Source organism: Onychomys torridus, chromosome 1 (assembly GCF_903995425.1).
Source record: "Onychomys torridus chromosome 1, mOncTor1.1, whole genome shotgun sequence".
Classification (NCBI taxonomy): domain Eukaryota; kingdom Metazoa; phylum Chordata; class Mammalia; order Rodentia; family Cricetidae; genus Onychomys; species Onychomys torridus.
Window position 1 is genome coordinate 157,748,440 of NC_050443.1, and position 22,922 is coordinate 157,771,361.

At 39.0% G+C, this 22,922-nt stretch overlaps 1 protein-coding gene across 2 annotated transcripts in view; it reads right to left on the reverse strand.

Moving 5' to 3' along the window:
• Positions 1-22,922, reverse strand: part of LOC118587260 (cytochrome P450 2C26-like) — a 52,434-nt gene that overhangs the window by 18,547 nt on the left and 10,965 nt on the right. The window contains exons 4-5 of one of the 2 annotated variants that reach the window (XM_036193085.1): positions 19,558-19,718; positions 16,600-16,776 (exon numbers count right to left, since the gene is read on the reverse strand). In XM_036193085.1, coding sequence (XP_036048978.1) covers positions 16,600-16,776; positions 19,558-19,718 — 338 coding nt within the window. The remainder of the gene's footprint in view (positions 1-16,599; positions 16,777-19,557; positions 19,719-22,922) is intronic. The other variant, XM_036193093.1, reaches the window with a different exon arrangement.

The window sequence follows — 22,922 nt, forward strand, 5'->3', positions numbered from 1 at the left end:
ATTTATAACATTTTGAACTCTCCAAAATTGGATAGATAATGGAGTATTTTATCTGAATTTGTCAAACATTTATGGACTGAACATTGTTAATATATTTCTTGACTGCATATACTATATATATTATTTTATTTATAGTAAATGGTTTCGCTTATATAAGTTAATTCCTTCTTTTATTATTTTATACAGAAAAGGGGAAATGTGATATATTGTATACCCTAATAAAACTTGCCTGAGGATCAGAGGAGAGAGTCAACCACTAGATTATACATGGAGGTCAGACAGTGGTGGCACACACCTTTAATCCAGCACTTGAAATCTCATGCCTCTGCCTATAAATCACACATGCTTTTAATCTCAGGAAGTAATACAGTAGCTTAGAGAAAGGTATATAAGGCATGTGGAAACAGGAACTCTCTCTTTATACTGAGGATTTCATAGAGGTAAGAACTAGCGACTGGCTGTTATGCTTCTCTGATCTTTCAGCTTTCACCCTGATTGCTGGCTTTGAGTTTTTTTGTTAAAAGACCATCTAAGATTCAAATACATAACTCATTATTAAAACAACAACAACAACAACAACAACAACAATAACAACAACAACAACAATAACAAAAAACAACAAGGGCACATGGTCATTGCAGTTGACACAAAAAAGCAGTTGACAATTGTTGATACAAACATTCATGGTATAAATACTTAGAAAGTATGGCTAGAAGAAAAGGAATGTACCACAAAGAACATCTAGGACATCAAAAATATAAGGTACATTGTGTTACCAAGATCAAAAGGTTAGTCCAAATATAGTATGGAAATAAAATCTAAGAGCATATACTTTTGAAATATTTGATATAACACTAGAAATCTTAGTCTTAAAAATTAAATAAATAAATGAAATAAGGAAATCCAAACTAGAAAGGATAAAATACATGATATTTATGAAGGAATGTGACAAAATGTGTAGAAAATCACATGTAATTCAGAGTTGGATAAGATAAAATCAATTAAAGTTAATAAAGGATTGTAGTACAGCTTCAGGACAACAAATAATTAAGTCCAGTTATGACTCTGTACAGCAGAAAGTAATAATGTGAAATGAAATCAGGGAAACAATCACATATACAATAGCTGCAAATGGGTGAAAGACCTAAAAATTCACAATCAAAGACATAAAGGATATATACACACTTAAACCACTGCTAGTGATAAGAAATAAAAAGTATGCAAAGAGATAGAAAACCACCTCATGTCCAAGAATCAGAAGACATAGTAGTGGTAAAATGGTAATAATATTCCTCAGAATACTCTAATGATTCACTTTCATATGCACAGAAATTCTAATGGGAAAAAAAATCTTCAAATTCAAATGGCACTGTGAGGAAGGTCTGAGTCCTCAAACTTCAAAAATGAAATTACTATAAACAGATGGGTAAGGACATTACATATTCATTAAATAAATATTCACCAAGAGATATTAATTTTAAAAATTTATGTATCAAGCACATGGGCACCCATTCTCATAAGACAAACATTATTAGATATAAAATCAGAGACTGACCAAAACTTAGTGACAGTATATAATTTAAATACTCCACTTCTGTCAATATATAAGTCATCTGGACAAAAACTAGAGAAAAAGATCGAGCTAAATGACATCATTAATCAAACAGACCTAAAAGATACCATAGAACCTTCCATCCAAGCACTAAATAATGTAATTTCTTCACATAAGCCCATAGAACTTCATCCACAATTGACCACATAATAGGACACAAAGCACATCTTGAATATAAGAAAATTGAAATTATATCCTATATATTATCTGACCATAAAAATGTAAAGATAGACAACAATAACAATCAAAATGACAGAAAGGATGCAAACTCATGAAAGTTTAACAGCACATTAGTGAATAGAAATGGATTGATAGAGAAATAAAGAAGGAAAATGAAACTTTCCTAAACTTGAATGAAATAAAAATATAACATATGAAAATCTATGGAAAACAATGTAAAAACTTTTATGAAGATTATTTAGAGCACTAAGACCTACATAAAAGATGTAGACTTCACATAATAGTAATTTAATAGTGCATGTAAAGGCCTAGGAAAAAGAAGAACAAGCAACACCCAAAAATATTACATAGAGATAGCAGAAGTTAGGGCTAAAAATAATGAAATAGAAAACAAAAAAAAAAGAAAGAAAAGAAATATTAGGAACTTTGTTAATGAGATTGGCAAACTTTTAGTCAAAATAACCAAAGAAAATGGAAAAGACCCAAATTAATAAAACCCCAATGTCATGAGAGCAAACAGCCATTTTCTGGTGGGATTTAAGGTCCACTTCATTAGATAGGACCCGTATCTGTAAAAGGGGCTAAGAGTTTTTGGTCAAATCTATTAATCTAATGGATTAATGGGCATAGTGTTAAAGTGATTCCTAATGACATACTACTACATTCATAGATTAGAACTCTCTTATTTTTGTTCAGAGTAGCTTCTCCTTACAGGGGATGACAATTAATACAGAGAAACCCAACTGTTCAACGCACAGAGAATAAGACATTGTGACAAGGTCACCTAGAAATCTAAGCATGCTCCTCCCCAGCAAGGTTTAAGTGTCTTTGTGGAAGAGTGGCCAGAAATGATGTAAGAGCCATCACTGATCAATAACATCAAAGAAGCAGTGTTTTCTGGACACAAAAGGACAGATGAACAAAAACTGTGTGAGCTTCACCAGATAAAAACCTAGCACAAAGTAGGGAAAGAAAATATGAAATCCCACATCTAGCTGATTAGCTTCTGGAAAGGGGAGAGTCAATTTCCTTCAATGATGTGACCCCTGGTAGGTAGATCACATGTCAGGCCTGAGGCTAGGTGAGCAACAGAAACTGGACTCACTGAGGATAAAAGGGAAATAAAGAAATCACAAAGTTTTGTAGAAAATACAAGAGGATGGAGAGGAGGATAATGAAAGTTGAGAGTTATGTTCAAATCATAGGAAGTTCTCAAAGAATTAATAAATTACTGCAAAAATAAAATAAAACAAATGCATCTAACATAAAACAATTGTTTAAAAAATCTTATTGCAGAGCTACAGTAATGAAAGTAGTGAAGTGTTGACACAATCAACATCACAACCAATAGAGCTTTGACATCAAGGAGTTAATCTAAACATCTATGGCCAAGACTTTTACAACTGAGTTCCAAGACTGCTCCATCTAAAGGAAGAGACTTCAGCATGATGACAAAACAGCAGCAAAACTACATGAAAAGAAGGATTCTGGAAGAGTAAACTAGGCATAAGCCTCGTTCCTTATGATTTAGATTCATAGATTTCAGAACAAAGTACCCAAAACCCAGATAAACCAGACTTGATCCATTAAAAATGCTAATGTGTTTTGGACATAATGAAGAATGTGAGAGAACTGGACACACCAGTCCCTGGGAACCCCCACCCAACTCTGCCCCAGTTGCTGGCCATCAAGGAAAATTTCCATGGCCAGGCACCCCCACAAAAACCCCCCATCAGACCCTGTGATCTACAAGACCCACATCCTACTCCAATACTCATCTGCCTGCCACCCCAGAAACTTCCTGAGAGAAGAAATTTGCCAGCTCCCATTTTAGTGAAAAGGGGCTGGCTAAAGAAACCCACCCTGACCCTGCAGCCCAGAATTAGGAAAAGGATGGATCAGATTATGGCAATGGAAGAAACACAGTTTAGCTCACATCAGAGCCTTCTCTGCCCCTGTCCAACTGACTTGTGCAACCAACCAATCACAGAGCAGGATAGTAGAACCCTGGGCCCAGGGTTGACTCCATCCCCCTAGACTTCCTCTGAAAACCTCCCTGCCTGGTCAGTAAAAAAGGAAGGCTGTTCTCTCCACCCTGTAGAGGCAGCTACTCTCCTGGACTCCTCCTCCCCAAATAAACCTCTTCCTCAAAAGTTTTTTGGGTATGAAGATCTTCATTCACTGGTGTAGAGAAGATCCTTGCTGAGACATCCCCCAGTGAACTAAACAAGAGAAAGGGAGCTAAAAGAGCAGGGCGAGGAAGAACTGAACAGAAGATCTTTGCTAAGACGGCCCTCAGTGGACAGAGAGAACTGTAACTAACACTTTTCTCTGGAGCCAGAGGATATTGCTACATTTCTGCAGGGATTTTCCTTTGTGCAGAGTGAAGCAAAAGAAGCAACATCTTAAGCCAAAGAAGCAGAGCTTTGCTAGGAAGTCCCCTTAAGTGGGGGCTGAGCAAAGCTCAGGTGTAGAGGCTCTTCAAGAGAGGAGCAGGATTGCTATATCTTGTGGGGAGACCATCCCCCATCACATCAGGAATACCTTGACTTTCCAGAAGAGTCAGGATACCCTTCCCTGCTGAAATGAGTTTTAAACTTGACTCTCCCAAGAAGTCAGAAAAATTGCCCTCCAGGGCTGAACTGTCTCCTTGTAGTTTCAGCCATCACAGCTCTGCTACACAGCTCTAGGTGTCTGGGACACTTTCAGGGCAGAACTCTTGTTCTTAGCAGCTCCAGGTGTCTGGGATACCTTGCCCTCCAGGGTTGAACTGTCTCCAGTTAAGCCATCAGAGCTGTGCTACACAGCTCCAGGTGTCCAGGACACCTTCAGAATAGAGCTGTTGTTCTGAGCAGCTTGAGGTGTCTGGGATACCTCACTTTGCAGAGCTGAACTGTCTCATTGCAATTTCATCCATCAATTTACTAACATTTTGGTGCCAAAACCTGGAACACCAAACCTGCAGAGTTGCAAAATGTGCAATTTACTAACACCATTGGACTAAGAGTACCTTCCTAAGACAAGGAATCCACCAGTTCTCATTGGACCAGGAGTGGCTTCCTGAGACACAGACTCTGCCAGCTCTCAATGGACCAAGAGAGGCTTGCTGAGACACAGAATCTACTAGCTCTGACTAGACCAAGAGCCCTGATAAGACCAACAACAACTCACTGAGTCACAGAAATCAGCAAGCATGAATTGGGCCCAGAGCAGCTACCTGAGATACAGAATCTGCCAGCTCCAATTAGACCAAGAGCTCAGATTGGACCCAGAGGGACCAGCTGAGATACAGACACAACAAGCACAGAGTGGACCAATAGGAGCTCGTTCAGACACAGGCACCTCTTGCACTGATTAGAGAAAGAGATTGGCAGACATCAATGCAAAAATACATATAACAACATAAAGAGCAATATGGCATCACCAGAAGCTAGCACTCTTCCAACAGCAAGACCTGAATATCACAATATAGAAGAAGCAGAAGAAAGTGACCTTAAAAATAGCTTTATGAGAATGCTAGAGGCTTGTAAAGAAAAAATGAAAAATTCCCTTAAAGAATTGAACAAACAACAAACAAAAAATTTGAAGAAATCAATAAATCCCTTAAAGAAAGCCAAAAAGAAACCATGAAAAAGCAATTAAACATGTGAAGGAAACAGTTCAATATCTGAAAATTGAAATAAAAACAATGGAGAAGACACAAACAGGAAAAGCTGAAAATAGAAAATCTGAGTAAATGAACAGGAAACACAGATGCGAGCATAACAAACAGAATGCAAGAGATGGAAGACAGACTCTCTAGTGTAGAGGATACAATAGACCAAATAGATTAATCAGTCAAAGAAAACACCAAAGCCAAAAATGTCATAACACAAAATGTTCAGGACATCTGGGACACCATGAAAAGGCCAAAGCTAAGAATAATAGGAATAGAAGAAGGAGAAAAATGCCAAATTAAAGGCACAGAAAATATATTCAACAAAATCATGGAAGAAAACTTTCCCAACTTAAAGAAGGAAATACATATGAAGATACAAAAAGCTTATAGAACACCAAATAGACTAGACCCTCCAAAAAGTCCCCTCGCTACATAATAATTAAACAACTAAACATACAGAATAAAGAAAGAATATAAAGAGCAGCAAAGGGAAAAGGCCAAGTGACTTATAAAGGCAGACCCATCAGAATAATACCCAACTTCTCAATGGAGATTCTGAAAGCCAGAAGTTCCTGAACAGATGTAATGGTAAGAGAACATGGATGCCAGCATAGAATAATACACCCAGCAAAACTTTCAATCACCATAGATGGAGTGAACAAGGCATTCCAAGCAAAACCAGATTTAAACAATACATACCCACAAATCCAACGCTACAGAAAGCACTAGAAGGAAAATTCCAACCTAAGGAAGTCAGATACACCCACAAACACATCAGCAATAGATAACCTCCATAACAGTAAATCCCAAAGAAGAGAAATACACACACTACCACCAAAGATAACAGGAACTAACAATTGCTGGTCATTAATATCCCTTAATATCAATGGGCTTAATTCACCTATAAAAAGACACAGGCTAACACAATGGATATGAAAGCAAGACCCATCTTTCTGCGGCATACAAGAAACACACCTCAACTTCAAAGAAAGACACTACCTCAGAGTAAAAGGATGGGAACACTCTTTCCCATCAAATGGTCTTAAGAAGCAAGCTGGGGTAGCTATCCTAATATATAACAAAATAGACTAAAACTAAAGTCAATCAAGAGAGATAGAGAAGGACATTACATACTCATCACAGGAAAGATCCACCAAGATGAAGTTTCAATTCTGAACATTTATGCCCCAAATGCAAGGGCACCGACATTTGTAAAAGAAACATTACTAAAACTTAAATCGCACATCAAACCACACACATTAATAGTACGAGACTTCAACAAGCCATTCTCACCACTGAACAGATCTGCTAGATAGAAACTTAACAGAGAAATAAGGGACATAATTGATGTTATGACTCAAATGGACTTGATATCTGCAGAACCTTCCACGCTAACAAAACGAACATACCTTCTTCTCAGCACCCCATGGAACTTTCTCTAAAATCAACCATATGCTTGGTCACAAAGAAAATCTCAACAGATACAAAAAATTGGAATAACCTTCTGCATTCTATCGGACTGCCATGGCTTAAAGTTACATTTCAAAACCAACAAAAATTACAGAAAGCCTATAATCTCATGGAAACTGAATAATTCTCAAGTGAATCACCAATGAGTTAAGGAAGAAATAAAGAAATTAAGACTTCCTATATTTCAATGAAAATGAATGTACTACATACCCAAACTTATGGGACACTATGAAAGCAGTGCTAAGAGGAAAATTCATAGCTCTAAATGCCCACACGAAGAAGTAGGAGAAATCTCACACTAGCACCTTAAGAGCACACCTGAAAATTCTGGAACAAAGAGAAGCAAAGTCACCCAGGAGGCATAGACACCAGGAAATAATCAATTAGAGGGCTGAAATCAATAAAATAGAAACAAAGAGAATAATACAAAGAATCAATGAAACAAGGAGTTGGTTCTTTGAGAAAATGATCAAGGCAAATAAGCACTTATTCTGTCTAACCAAAAGGCAGAGAGAGAGAGAGAGAGAGAGAGAGAGAGAGAGAGAGAGAGAGAGAGAGAGAGAGAGAGCATTCAAATTAATAAATCAGAAATTAAAAGGGAGATTTAACACCTGACAATGAGGAAATCCAGAGATTCATCAGGTCATACTTCAAACACCTGTACTCCACACAATTGGAAAATCTAAAAGAAATGGACAATTTTCTGGATAGATACCACATACCAAAGTTAAATCAAGACCAGATAAACTATTTAAATGGACTAATAAAATAGAAACATTCATTAAAATTATCCCCCAAGAAAAGCCCATGAACAGATGGTTTCAATGCCAAATTCTACCAGATTTCAAAGAAGAGTTAATACCAATCTTCAAATTGTTCTACACAAGATAAAGAGAAGGAAAGTTGCTAAACTCCTTTTATGAGGCTACAGTTATTCTGATTCCCAATTCAAACAAAGATGCAACAAAGAAAGGGAATTACAGACCAATGTCCCTCATGAACATTGATGCAAAAATACTCAATAAAATATTAGCAAACGAACTCCAAGAACACATCAAAAACATTATCCACCATGATCAAGTAGGCTTCATCCCAGACATGCGAGGATGGTTCTACATATGAAAGTGTGTCAATGTAATATACCATATAACCGAACTGAAAGAAAGACCCACATGATCATTTCACTAGATACTGAAAAAGCCTTTAACAAAATCTAACACCCCTTCATGATAAAAGTCTTGGAGAGCTTAGAAATACATGGAACATACCTAAACATAATAGTGGCAATTTACAGCAAGCCAACAGCTAACCTTAAAGTAAATGGAGAGAAACTCAAAGCAATTCCACTAAAATCAAGAACAAGACAAGGCTGTCTGCTCTCCCCATATTATTCAATATAGTACTTGAAGTTCTAGCTAGAACAATAAGACACAAAGGAGATCAAGGGGATACAAATTGGAAAGGAACTACTCAAATTTTCACTGTTTGCAGAAGATATGATAGTATACATATGACCCCAAAAATTCAATCAAGGAATACCTAGAGCTGATAAACTCCTTCAGTAAAGTGGCAGGATACAAGATTAACTCAAAAAAATCAGTAGCCCTCCTATATACAAATGATAAACAGACTGAGAAGGAAATCAGAGAAACACCACCCTTTCCAACAGCCACAAATAATATAAAATACCTTGGAGTAACTCTAACTAAGCAAGTGAAAGACCTGTATGACAAGAACTTTAAGTCTCTGAAGAAAGAAATTGATGAAGATATCAGAAAATGGAAAGATCTCCCATGTTCATGGATAGGTAAAATTAACATAGTAAAAATGGCAATCTTACCAAAAGCAATCTACAGATGCAATCCCCATCAAAATCCCAAAATCTAGTTTTAATAACTAGAAATTTTCTTTTTTTTATGACTATGAGACATGTCGGCTCCTGGCAGAACCAATCTACTTCAGAGAAAATATAGGCATTGAAGAAACTGCATATTGAGTTAACTTTCATTGTGTTAAACGTTAGCCACTGGACAGGAAAATGTTCTTGAATCAACTGCTGAAAAACAGGACAAAATGGACAGACAGGACATGAAGCATAGTTGTGGCTTTAGCAACAGGCATCCTGTGAGGCCAGGACAATATGGCACCATCGCTGAAGTGGGATTGCAATCCAGAGAAGGTGCAGTGCCTCTTTCTTTGAAGGCAGCTGAACAGGCAGTGGACCGATGGCTTCTGATGTGCAGTGAAACAGGAGCTGAAACAGTTATTCTTGAAAGAGTAACTAAGCTGACAGAGTCTAACCTCTCAATGGTAGACTGGCATTTAATAAAAGAGATGATGCCACCCACAAGCCGAGAAGAATGGGATGTGGAGAAGAATGGGATGCTGAGATGAAGCCTCCCACAAGCCAAGAAGAATGGACAGCTGAATTAAAAAAAAACCCAACAATTTCTAGAATTTAAAATCCTGAATCATGACAGGACACTGGTGGAATTCAGGTGTTTCTGGTACATGGACTACTCTCACTGAATGTGAGGTTGAACTGTAGGCCTTGTGTACATCCTACGTCACAAATGAATCTGTCAGATATGCTAAACCTATAGGCTGAAGATGATGCCCCAATGTTGCAGAGAAATCTTGGCTGACTGTTCAGACAGCTGGCTGTTTCTGTCAACTCACATTTTTTGGAAGCCGCTTGCGTGCACTTCCTGTTTTACTAGCTAATATTATTTCCTTCTTGGGTCTCTGAGGGAGTTGAAGATTAGATAGTTATGGTTATAGTTAGTTGAAAATTAGATAGTTATAGTGAGTTGAAGATTAGATAGTTATATTTATAGTTAAAAATTAGGTATTTATAGTTATAGTTTTCCTTGTTAAGAATTTCAAAAAAGAAATTCACTTAAGAGGTGTAAGTGTATAAATTTGAAAGACATTATAAGATAATTCTCTGTTAGTAATATAAGTTAGGATAAAAAGTGAATCAGTTACATTTTAGACTCACTAGAATAGGATAGATAATGGAATATTTTCTGAGTTTGTCAAATGCAAATGGACTAGGCATTGTTGAGTTTTTATTGCTTGTATATATTGTGTGTAGTTATTGTACTTATTGTATATAGTTTTTCTTATATTAGTTATAACTTTTTCTTTTTATTAGAATAAAAGGGAGAAATGTGGTGATATTTTAATTTTGCTGAAATATGACTTTATTTGTATGTTAATAAATTTGCCTGGAGATCAGAGTTCACATAGTGAGGTCACAAATCGAGCCATAAGCAGAATGAGGTGGTGGTAGCACACACTCTTAATCAAATCACATGGTAGGCAGAGTCTCTGTTTAGTCATGGACACAGCTAAGCTTGGTGACACGAGCCTTTGATCCCAGTACAAACCATAGAAACCTGAAGGTCTGTGTAGACTGGCAGTGATGAGAAAGTCATGTGGTTGGGCTTAGAGCCAATGAGAAGGCAGAATGGAAAGGCAATTAAAAACAGAAGTCAGACAGGAAGAATCTCTCTGGGGAAGCTACTGCTCATGCTAAGCTAAAGCTAGTCGTGGCTATTGCTCTGATCACTTTGGCTACTACACCTGTATTTGGCTCTGTGTTTCTTATTTGTTAAGACTGTTCAGAAGTTTGTCTACAGTATAGTAATAAAAACAGCTTGGTATTGGCATAACAACCGACGTGTGGACCAATGGAATCGAATTGAAGACCCTGACATGAAGACCCTGACATCAACCCATACATCTATGAACACCTGATTTTTGACAAAGAAGCCAAAACTCTACAATTGAAAAAAGAAAACATCTTTGACAAATGCTGCTGGCATAACTGGATGTCACATAACTGGATGTCCACATGCAGAAGATTGCAAATAGATCCATATCTATCACCTTGCACAAAACTCAAGTCCAAATGGATCAAAGACCTCAATATAAATCTAGTTACACTGAACCTAATAGAAGAGAAAGTAGGAAATAGTATTGAACGAATTGGCACTGGGGACCACTTCCTAAATATAACACCAGTAGCACAGACACTGAGAATAACAATTAATAAATGGGACCTCCTGAAACTTAGATTCTGAAAGGCAAAGGACACAGTTAATGTGACAAAACGACAGCCTACAGAATGGGAAAAGATTTTCACCAAACCCACATCTGATAGAGGGCTGATCTCCAAAATGTATAAAGAATTCATAAAACTAGACATCAAAGTAACAGTTCAACTAAAAAAAGAAAGGCGTATAGAGCTAAACAGAGAATTCTCAAAGGAAGAATTTCAAATGGCTGAAAGACATTTAAAGAAAAGCTCAGCATCCTTAATTATCAGGGAGATGCAATTCAAAACAACTCAGAGATACCATCTTATAGCCATCAGAATGGCTAAGATCAAAAACACTGACGACAGCTTATGTTGGAGAGGATGTGGAACAAAGGGAACACTCCTACACAGTTGGTATAGCCACTTTGGAAATCAGTATGGTAGTTTCTCAGAAAATTGAGAATCAGTCTTCCTCAAGACTCAGTTATATCACTCTTAGGCATATACCCAAAGAATTTTCAATCATACCACAAGGACACATGCTGAACTATGTTAATAGCAGCATTATTTGTAATAGCCAGAACCTGAAAACATCCTAGATTCCCCTCTACTGAAGAATGAGTAAATAAAATGTGGCACATAAACACAATGGAGTACTCCTCTGCAGGGAAAAACAATGACATTATGAAATTTGCAGGCAAATGAATGGAACTAGGAAATATCATCTTGAGTGAGGTAATTCAGACTCAGAGTGACAAACATGGTGTGTACCCACTCATAAGTGAATACTAAAAATAAAGCAAAGGGTAATCAGGCAACAACCCACAACTTCAGAGAATCTAACAGGGAGGAACCAAAGAGGGATGCATGGACCGTCCTAGGAAGGGGAAATAGATGAGATCTCCATGACTAAACTGGGCATGAGGGGTGGACAATGGAGAGTAAAGGATCGGGGATGAGAAGATAAGGCAATGGGATGGTTAAAATAGAACAGGGATGGAGGGGGAAAACAATGAAAGATATACCATGAGAGAGGGAGATATAACGGGGATGAAGAGAAACCCAGTGCTATGGAAGTTGCCAGGAATCCCAAAGGATAATCCCAGCTGGGACTACTAGCAATTTTGGAGATGTTGCCTGAACTGAACTGGCTTGTCCTAGAGATCAGACCAGTGAATACCCTAACTGTCCTCACAGAGCTTTTCTCCAATGACTGATGGAAGGAGATGAGATCAACAGCTAAACACTAGACAGCGCTCCAGGAATCCAATCAAAGAGAAAGAAGAGGGATTCTATGAGCAAGTATATCCAGATCATGATGGGGAAACATGCAGGGATGACCAAACCAACCTAGATGGAACTCCTAAATGTTGGATCAATGGCTGTGGAACATACATGGGACTGGACTAGGCCCTCTGCCTGGTGAGACAGTTGTGTAGCTTGATCTGCTTGGGAGCCCCCTGGCTGTAGGATCAGAATCCAACCCTGGTGCATGAGTGGGCTTTTTGGAGCCCACTACTTATGATAGGACACCTTGTGCAGCCTTGAGGCAGATGGAAGGGCTTGGACATGCCTCTACTGGTGTGCCTCAACATGGGAGGCCTTGCCTTCTTGTGGATGCGAGAGGGGGATGGTTTTGGGGGGGAACCTGGGGTAAGAAGCTGGAGGGAATAGGGGGTTCTGTGATTGGTGTGTAAAGTGAATGAAAAAAATTTCTTAATTAAAAAAAATAATGGACAAAAAGAAAACAAACAGGTATCTTATGGGCATCTGTAGGAAGACCAGTTCTGACCTTCTCCAACCATTTGAAGGGTTCTTAGGTGAAGTAGAGAGGAATTAAGTAATGTCAGATAAAAGTAGAAACCTAGATGATGAGAAGAAAGACAGAAACACAGGATAGCTTTGGGAGTGTCTGGGTCAATACCCAACAGCTTTGTCCTTTATTCAAAAGGGCTTTTTACAATATGCCAGGGGAGAGGCAAAAGGCCACCCCTTGCAAGATCAAAGCACACTGTACAGCCAAGTGTAGACTCTTCCAAACACGTGGTAAACATACCTGTGGCCAAGTCATCTCCTTACACAGCCCTGCTGTGTAGAGCAATATCAGATACTCTGGCCCTGAGAAAAATGGGTTTCCACAGTATCTAGAAACAAACAAACAAACAAACAAACAAACAAACAAACAAATAATGAATAAATAAAAATGGGAAAAAAGCCAAAGAAAAAGCACAAGAAACATACAAGATGCTGAGACACACGTGACTGCAAACATAGAACATTAATAAAAACAAAATCATGAACTGCATATATAAGAAAAATATCTGTAAAAACAAAACAAAACCAACTCAGAGAAAGCATTATGAGACAAAAAAAAGTCCAAAAATATCTGGAGTTTGTTTTGTACTGGCCATCTACTGCTGAGCTTGGGGCCTGCCTTTAAATAAGTATGGTTTATATGCCCAGTGAGAGACTGTTGCAGGAAACTAATTATTCTTTTGCAAGTGGTTATCAACTGGTGATAGCTTCTAGGTTAGGGAAGGAGAGTATGTCTGTTTCCCTTCTCATCACTGGGTCTCCATCTAGCTTAGACCTGTGCAATCTCTATGAGTTCACTGTACATCAGTCCTGTTGTATCTAGAAGGTAATTTCCTTGGTGTTTTCCATCTCTACTGCTCTTACAATCTTTCTTCCTCCTCTAGCATAGAATTCTCTGGGCCCTGAGAAAAGGATTGATGTTTTTGACTAGTTATCGTTATAAGACACTGGCTTATTTCCAGGTATTGGTTATTATGAATAAAGCTGGTATCTTCCGATTTATTTTAGACACAGGGGCTTGCTATGTAGTCCAGGATGGCCCTGAACTGAACATCATTCTTTGTTAGTTGCTTCAAGTGCTGGGTTTACAAGTATATTCCAAGAATATATTATGTGCATATATTTCTGTATTAATGCGAACTTTCACTTTTCTGGGATTATATAGGTTGTTCACATATATCTCTTTCCTTCCTTCCTTTCTTCCTTCCTTCCTTCCTTCCTTCCTTCCTTTCTATCTTTCTTTTTGAGGTAGGTTTTCACTGGGTAGCAGAGGCTGGCCTAGACCTCAATATGTAGGACAAGCTGGCTTGGATCTGACAGAGATCTCTTACCTCTACCTCTCAAGTGCTGAGATTAAAGGTGTGTACTTTTATGCCTGTCATTCATATTATTATTATTATTATTATTATTATTATTTTGAGACAAGGTCTCACCATATATCTCTGGCTGTCCTGGAACTCATTGTGTAGAACAAGTTGGCCTTGAACTCACAGAGATTCTCTTCTGGGATTAAAGATGTACACAGACTGGCAGAAGCACCAAGACATGCCTGGTAAGGGGCGGCAGAAGTAAGCATGTTCTGGAGAGATGGGCGAGAAAGAGAAGCTTCGTGGTTTGTGTGCTATGAAGAGAGGCAGAACTGGAGAAGCAATGAGAGTGAGGAACAGCCTGAGGTGACAGCCCTGCCCAGCTACCTGAGTCTACCATGCAAGCCCAGCTTCAGGGCTTTGAGTTGGCTCACCCCACTTCCTCCCTGGAACTGTGAAGGGGCCTGGTCTTCAGATACATAGTTGCAGAATCTTCATGACTGAGGGAACAGCAGGATATCTGAGAGTTTCTCTGAGGGTCCAATATTGATGTTATAGCAGAAGTCAGCAATAAGTGAACTAGACTGACGACTCATCGCAATGACCATCTGTAAGTAACGTTGTTTGGGCAAAAGTGTATGCTGTGTGACACACCATAACTTCCAATGCCGCTTCGACAAAAATGTGATGGAGATTTGGGAAAGACAGAGGTCCGAATGGGGCCTTTTCTTCCTTTCTTTTCTTTTCTAATTTTATTTTATTTACTTTTGTGGGGGAGGCTACAAGGGTGAAAGGTGGATATGGAAGGACTGGGAAATCAGTGGGATTGGGTGCATGATGTGGAAAGCACAACGATCCAATAAAAAATTATGATGTTAGTTTAAAGAAAGTACAACCTTGTGCCTGGAAAAAAAGAACGTGAAAAGTACAACCTACAGGACTGGGATATGTTCATGCCATTTATATGAAGAGATACATACACAATTCCATAAATCCACAGCAAGCAAACCAATGGGCAAAATACTGGAATAAAAATTTTCTGAAGACACATAAAGGCCAAAGAGCACCTAAAATGATGTCCATGTTCATTGCTAGTTAAGAAAATACACATCAAATCTGCCCTGAGGCTCCACTTCACAATCACTGGGTTTCTGTGAATAATCAAGCTTCAAAATTACACCTTTTGGCAGCTATTTGAAAAATAAGGGATCATATAGACATGAAATAGTGTATTTATGTGAAATTGGTTTAGAATTTGCTCAAAAAATAAAAACTGAATGAAAAATATTATCATTTGTCTCAGAAACCCGAGTCCTGGGGATATAGACAGAGGAAGTAAAAATAAGCTATGAACAAACATATCCACATATGCACATATGTATAGCTTAGAGGGGTCACATGTAGGAATAACAGGAATATCCTTCTATGAGTAATAAGTGCAGTGTGCTGTTAATGTGTGAAAATGAAGTTTGATGCAAAGAAAGAAGAAAGTATTGAACAAGGTGAATGTAGATAAATGTCTAAGATTTTATGCAAGTGCAAGGCAGAAATTGAAAGCCACTCATACTGAGTCAGTTTAGATGATCCATTCATCATCGGCAAATCTATACACACAGAAATCACACTAACAACTACTACAGATAGTGTGGGGAGGTGGGCGTGGTTTTTTCATTGTAATGAAATGCTTTCCAACTAGAAGGAGATGGTAGTTGCAGTGTTTTGTAATCACATGAAGTACCATCATAAGTTCAACATGGTTACAGCATAGAGACATCATTTTGCATCCAGTGGACTTTGTGAACTATATCTTACAAGTATACATATTTAAAAGGAATGAACTAGACAAAATAGTCTGTCAACAGAAAGCAGTAACATTAGGGGACTCAGATGCTAGGGTATTAAGTACTGTTACTCAATTGCAGTAATGAAGACCTCAGGATAGTGTACTACTAGCAAAGGACAATCTAAGATCAGTGGAGTAGAATCCATGCCCACAACCAAACCCAAACATCTATAGTCTGCTGGCTTTTACTGAGTCCCAAGGAAATCCAATGGAAAATTGTCTTTTGAATAAACTACACAATGCCAATGCATCACTCAGTATTTCTGAAATTTACTCCTATATCTATCATTGTAATATAAACACTATGGCCAGAAAAATTTTAATCCACTAGATACCCAGGACATCTAGCCATACTATGTGCATTTATGTTGCCAATTTTCACACTGCCGTGATAGTTGGTTATTTTCTACCTGATTAGACATTTTTCCCATCTTACCTGCCCTTTGTATTGTTTTCTCCTCTGTTTCACTTTTTAAAGAACAGAGGGAATGTGCTCCAGTTAACAAATTACCTTTATTTTATCAGTATCCACATGGTGTATCCCAACACATAATAACTAAAACTGTTTTTCAAATGATACTGACTTTAAATCATTTCCAACAAACATTTCAGTGTTCAACAAATCACAAAATGCTGAAGCAATAAAATAAATTAGTATTAACATTTTACCTGCTTTTGTTTAATCAGGTAATAATCAATAAAGTCCCGAGGGTTTGCAACATTCAATGATTCCTGATGTTCTTTTATTTTCTCCAAAGTGTAACTTTTGATATAATCAACATTTTTCAAAAATGTTTGATGACTTCCTGGACAATAGTCAATTAGTAAAGGGAAATTATTGCAGACCTACAAAATCAGACCAAGAATTTTTTTTGTTAATATGAATTGTTTTTACTTTTAATCATGTGTTTGGTGTGTCTATGCATGCATAACTGTGTGTGCTATCTATGTGTGGGTGCCTTGTAGCCCAAAGCTATCAGATTCCGTGAAGCTAGTAGTTTTGAGCCACTTAACATGGATGTAGATGTACAGTCTTATTAAATAAGAAACACAGAGCCATATGCAGAGTTAAAAGTCCAAGAGTTCAGAGCAGTAGCTCAGAGCTGAGACTTAAAACTGCCTTCTTACCTTTTCTGCCACTGCTTTCCTTCCCCTCAGAAAGAGGTCTACTTCCTGTGTGTCTGTCTTTTTATTGACTTTCTGTTCTGACTTCTCATTGGTTGTCACAGCCTGTCTATATAGACCTCCATGTCTTCTATGGTTGGTATTGAGATTAAAGGTGTGTGTCTCCATGCTGGCTGTAACCTTGAACACACAGAGATTTGCCTAGCTCTGCCTCCCAAGTGCTGGGATAAAGGCATGCACCATCATTGTCCAGCTTCTGCTATGACTTGCCATTAGCTCTGACCCCCAGGCAACTTTATTTATTAGCATACAAATAAAATCATATTTCAGTACAAATAAAATGTCACCATATTTCCCCTTTTCTATTTTAATAAAAAGAAAAATGAAAAACGTTATAATTAATATAACAAAAACTATATACAAAAGTACAATAGCTATATACCATATATATAAGCAATAAATACCTAAACAATGTGTAGTCCATTTGCATTTGACAAATTCAGAGAAGATCTTGCAGCCCCAGGTCTGCAGGACCAGCCCCTCCACATCCTCCAGCAGATCACAGATGGGGTGGATGTTGGGGTGGCCTAACTCATAACATTTGTCCTGAGCCTGGGAAGTTGCAGTATCGGCCAGCCCTCCAGCTCTCCGGCATCCTTCCTCAGGCCTAAGGTGAATTCTCTGGCATTGCCCTGGATAGTTCACCCCTTATAGAAATGAGCTGCTTCCATGACTTCAGAGTTGTCTCTCCCACACCTACACAATCAGGGCCAGGTCTACTGTGTTACCCAGGCAAGGTGCAGGGACCACTCTCCCCAGCGTGACAGCTGTTGAAGGCCTGGGACAGCTCTCCTACTATTATGACCTCAAAGCCAGACCTCCCATCTGCCACAGGCTGTGAGGGAAGGGAGGGAATCTCTCCCTTGCTCATATCACGATAAGGTAAATTAGGTGAGAGGCCAGATCACTCATTAACATTCTCTGGGCTGGTTCACACTTAGCACCCCTGCCCCTACATCAATATGTTCATACAGGTCAGCTCTTCTGTGCTGCTCAGGCAAGGTGCAGAGCCCACTTTTCCAGGCGCTGAAGCTGGTAAGGGGAGGGTCAGCTCCCTCACCCACCACAGACAGTAGGGGGACATCATCTTGCCATTTCCCTCTCTACCACATGGCAGATGATAGAGGTGTGGTCAAACTGCAAGGAGTAAGAGTAAAGGTGGCATCACTATCTCAACCACACCACCACATGACAGATAATCCGTGGGACCAGCCCTCTCACACTCACAGCTCCTGGGCTGACTTACCTACACCACTTCCAACAGTGTTGGCTCTATTCAGCAGCCCAGGTAAAGTACAGTCTGCACTCCTGAGTACTGCAGCTGGTGGGGGCAAGGGCAGCTCTCCCACTTGCAGCTGGAGGGGCATCTGTTCCTTGCCCATGCTACTGTATGTCAGATGAGGGGCAGGGTCAGATTGCCCAAGCTCACATTCTTGTGGCTGACACTCTACCCCTGTCAACAGGATCAAATCCATTGTGCTGCCCATAGGAGCTAGAGGTCCTGATCTCCCTAGTGATGAAATGAATAAGTGTGCAGGGCCAACTGTACAGCCCTTTCCTCCTGGCCTTCAGTGATATCAAGAGCCAAGGACATTAACACAGATCATGGTTGCAATAGGGACATGAACCTGGACATAGGCCCTGGCAGCAGCAAAGATCCAGATATCACCATAGCTCTGAGTAGCAATCAGGTCACCCACCTCAGCCAGCTGCTCACTGCTTTCACCTCTTCTGATGTGCCCCTGTCCACAGGGTGAACCATTACATCTCTCTCCCAAATCACACCACACATTTGCTCGCCATTGTACTGTCCAACTGCCTGAAGCCTTGTTGCACTGGGCCACCCTGATCACAGTCATTCTTTATGGATAGTTCAGGAGATGCCAGTTCAGCCTAGGACAGCACTGAGAACATGTGTGTGGGCCACACAGCATGAAACCACTCACCTTCTCATTTCTAGCTGTTATCTTATCAACTAGGATTCCAGCTGAAGCTTCAAACCACTGAAACTTGCCATTTAATATTTTTATTCCTTTAAGAGAATATTCTTTATAAACTAAAATAATCGTGCCTAGTAATATGATGAAAACGTGTTTAATCATTTAAAAGAAGATAAGAATTATGCTTAGAAGAGTGTCCTTTGAACAACTGACCACACTTCTAGATGTAAAAGCAATAATACATTGTACAAACAGTTCTGTGGACATCAGTTGGAAAATCAATGGATAGGGAACTAGCTGGCTTGAGCCAACCTGGCCTTTGCCTTTCAGTTTTGTTTTTTGTATAGCAATTGTCTTAGATCCATCTTCCAGATATTCTTTCCATAATATATTATTCCAAACAGTGGTGTCTGTTCACTCACCTCTTGGTCCATATTGAATTTGAACTATGAGAATAAAAGATTGTATGTATGTTCTAAAAATAAAGTAGTCTTGACCTCACCTGTATCCAGGGGGAGCTCAGAATCTTGATATTCTCATCCAATTTTTTCATCAAGTTAAGAAAAACCTGATCTTTATAATCAAAACGATTCTGGAAAATAATGGAGCAGATGACATTGCATGGGGCATAGCTCAGGATGAAGGTGGGATCACAGGGTGCTCCTGAAGAATTACAAACAATTGAAAAAATACCATTAAATATACAAAGAAGATATTTCTGTTAACAGGTACAGAGTCTTTAGAAGTTTAAAACCATATCTACAATTTTACTAAGAGCTATGCATTTGTTACATATATAATCAACATATGACTTTAATCTTAAAAATGAGTTGGTCTCAACCTCACTACTTAAATAAGAACAGATCAAATCTGTTACACAAATTTTTACACTTTTATCTATCTGATATTTGAAAGAAAACAAAAATTTATAAACCTAAAATTTTTAGTATTCAGAAGAGAATTGTTCCTTACTGGAATGCCTAAGTGTCATATAACATTGGGATTTAAATAGAGGAGTCTACACCTGGAAGATCTGCAGCCACAATGAGTAACCAAAGAAGCAAGTATTGATCCAAGGAAGGGGGAAATGGAAACACTGCAGGTGAGTTCTGGTATGAGAAGAAAAAATGGGGAGAATTCCTCCTCAAGACATGACAATAATGTGTAATCTCAAGAGCAACCACTCCCATGTAGATTTTTTTGCATTACTAAATAACTGAAGAATGCATAAATAAAATGTGGTATATATACACAATTGAGTATTACTTAGTAGAGAAAAGCAATGACATCATGAGGTTAGCAGGCAAAATAATGAAACTAGAAAATATCATCCTGAGTGAGGTAACCAGACTCAGAAAGACATACATGGTATGTACTCATGTGTAATTAGATACTAGATGTAAAGCAAAGGATAACCAGACTATAAGCCATAGCTTCAGGGAGGCGAGCTAGTAAGGAGGACCCTAAAAAGACACAGGAATCGCCCAGCAACAGAGAAATGGATGACATCTACATGAGCAAACTGGGGGTGAGGGGCGGCAATAGACAGCAGGGGTTGGGGGAAAGAGAGCTTAAGGGAACGGGAGGTCCCAGCTGGATCAGGAACAGAGTGGGAGAACAAAGAAATAGATACCATGATAAATGAAGACCCCAGGGGAATAGGAAGAAGCAGAGTGCTTGAGAGGTCCTCAGAAATCCACAAAATACCTCCGCTATAGACTACTGGCAATGGTCGAGAGAGTGCCTGAGCTGACCTACACTGGTGACCAGATGGCTGAACACCCTAACTGTCATGATAGAACTCTCATCCAGTTACTGATGGAAGCCGATGCAGAGATCCAGGGCCAAGACCCAGGTGGAACTCCAGGAGTCCAATTGGTGAGAAAGAGGAGGGATTATGTGAGCAGGAGATATCGAGACCATGACTGGAAAAACCACAGGGACAAATAGCTAAACTAGCAGAAACATATGAACTGTGAACCAATAGCTGAGGAATCCCCATAGAACTGGACCAGGCCCTCTGGATAAGTGAGACAGTTGATTAATTTAAACTGTTTAGGAGGCCCCCAGGCAGTAGGACTGGGACCTGTACTTGGTGCATGAGCTGGCTTTCTGTAACCTAGGGCCTAGGCTGAGACACTTTGTTCAGCCTTGGTGCAGGGAGGAGTGGACTGGACTTGCCTCATCTGAAACTACCAGACTGGGCTGACTCCCCACAGAAGACCTTGCCTTGGAGAAGGTTGGAATGGGGGCTGGATTGGGGGCGAAGGCAGTGGTAGTGGGGGTGGAAGGTGGGAGGACAAGGGAATCCATGGCTGACATGTAAAATTAAGTTAATTATAAAATAAAATATTTTCAAAAAGAAATAACAAAAAAGTCTAAATAAAAGGAAAACTTTAATTGTACAGTTAAATTCCAAGAGGGAAAGCAGCATGATGGTGGTAATAGAGACTTTTCTTTTCTCATTTCATCATTTAAAACGCTGCAATTGCTCCATAGGAAGTAAATGCAGTCTTTGAAAAGTAAACACAAAGTATAACGAGATCACTGCCAGACAGCTCTGCCTTCAAAGAAGTTGGTGCAGTTTTAGAGGAACAAAGATCAGTTCTGAGCACCCACCTCATAGCTTATAACTTTTTGTAACCCCAGTTCCATGGGAGTCTGACACAATTTTCTGACATCTGTGGTAACAGACACACAAATAGTGCACAATATATGTGCAGGCCAAATTAAAAAAAAATTATTAAATATTTTTTTAAATTTTCTTTACCAACCACAGTTCCCCATCCATTTCCTTTTCCTGCCACCTCCCCCACCTCCCTCTCACACCACACCCATCCACACATCACAGGGAATAATTCCTCACCTGAAGAGTCATCACAGGCTGGCATACCAAGTTGGGACAGGACCAAGCCCCTCTCCCTGCATCAAATCTGAACAAGGTATCCCACCATAAAGAATGGTCTCCAAAAAGGCAGTTCATGTACCCAGGATAAGTCTGGTCCCACTGCAAGGGCTCCCATTATTATACATAAAAAACAATCCTTTTTACTATAACAAAGAAGGCTGGGGGAGAATGCAATAGGAAAAATGGGAATGGGGAGGCCAGAAAGGTCATGGTGGGCGAGCATGTTCAAAGCACATGTTACACTGCTATGAAATGTCTTTATGAATCCCACAGTATATACAGTATTAACAGAAAAATGTTTTTTGAGGAAGTAAACAATGATTATATTCAATCAAATTCTACACAATTTATTTGGGAAAATGTATGATTTATAGATTTATAAACACTTTCCAAATCACTATTATCAAATTGCTATGCTGATATAATGCTTAAAATTTGTGTAACACAAATATGTATGATGTTACAGGCCAAAACTCACCTTTTTTTCAAAAACAAAATTTATTTTCTTTTCCTTCTGTTTAAAAACAATTTTCTTTATTAAGTAATTTTCTACTCACTCCACATGCTATCCCTTAGCCCTCTTTCCCAATCCACTCCACAATCCCACATCCCCAAAATCGAGGTCTCTCATGGGGAGTCAGCAGAGCCCAGCACTCTGAGCCTAGGCAGGTCCAAGCCCCTTCCAGTGTTTGAACACTGTGTGAATTGTTACAATGAATGTCAAAATGGTACAGGCCAGATATGTCTTAGGGAGGTTGTATATTTCCAGGAAAATGTCATTCATCATACAGGCAAAAAGGTTTTTAAATTCTAGTGAGGTAATGTTGTCAGCCATATTACAAGAATTACTCAAAATTTGTTAGTCAGTTTTAAGGTGTAAAATTATCAAGTACTTTTACTTGAAATAAGCTTACCTTTCTGTGGTTTTGGGAGTGCAGTAGCACTTTTCAGCCAGCAGG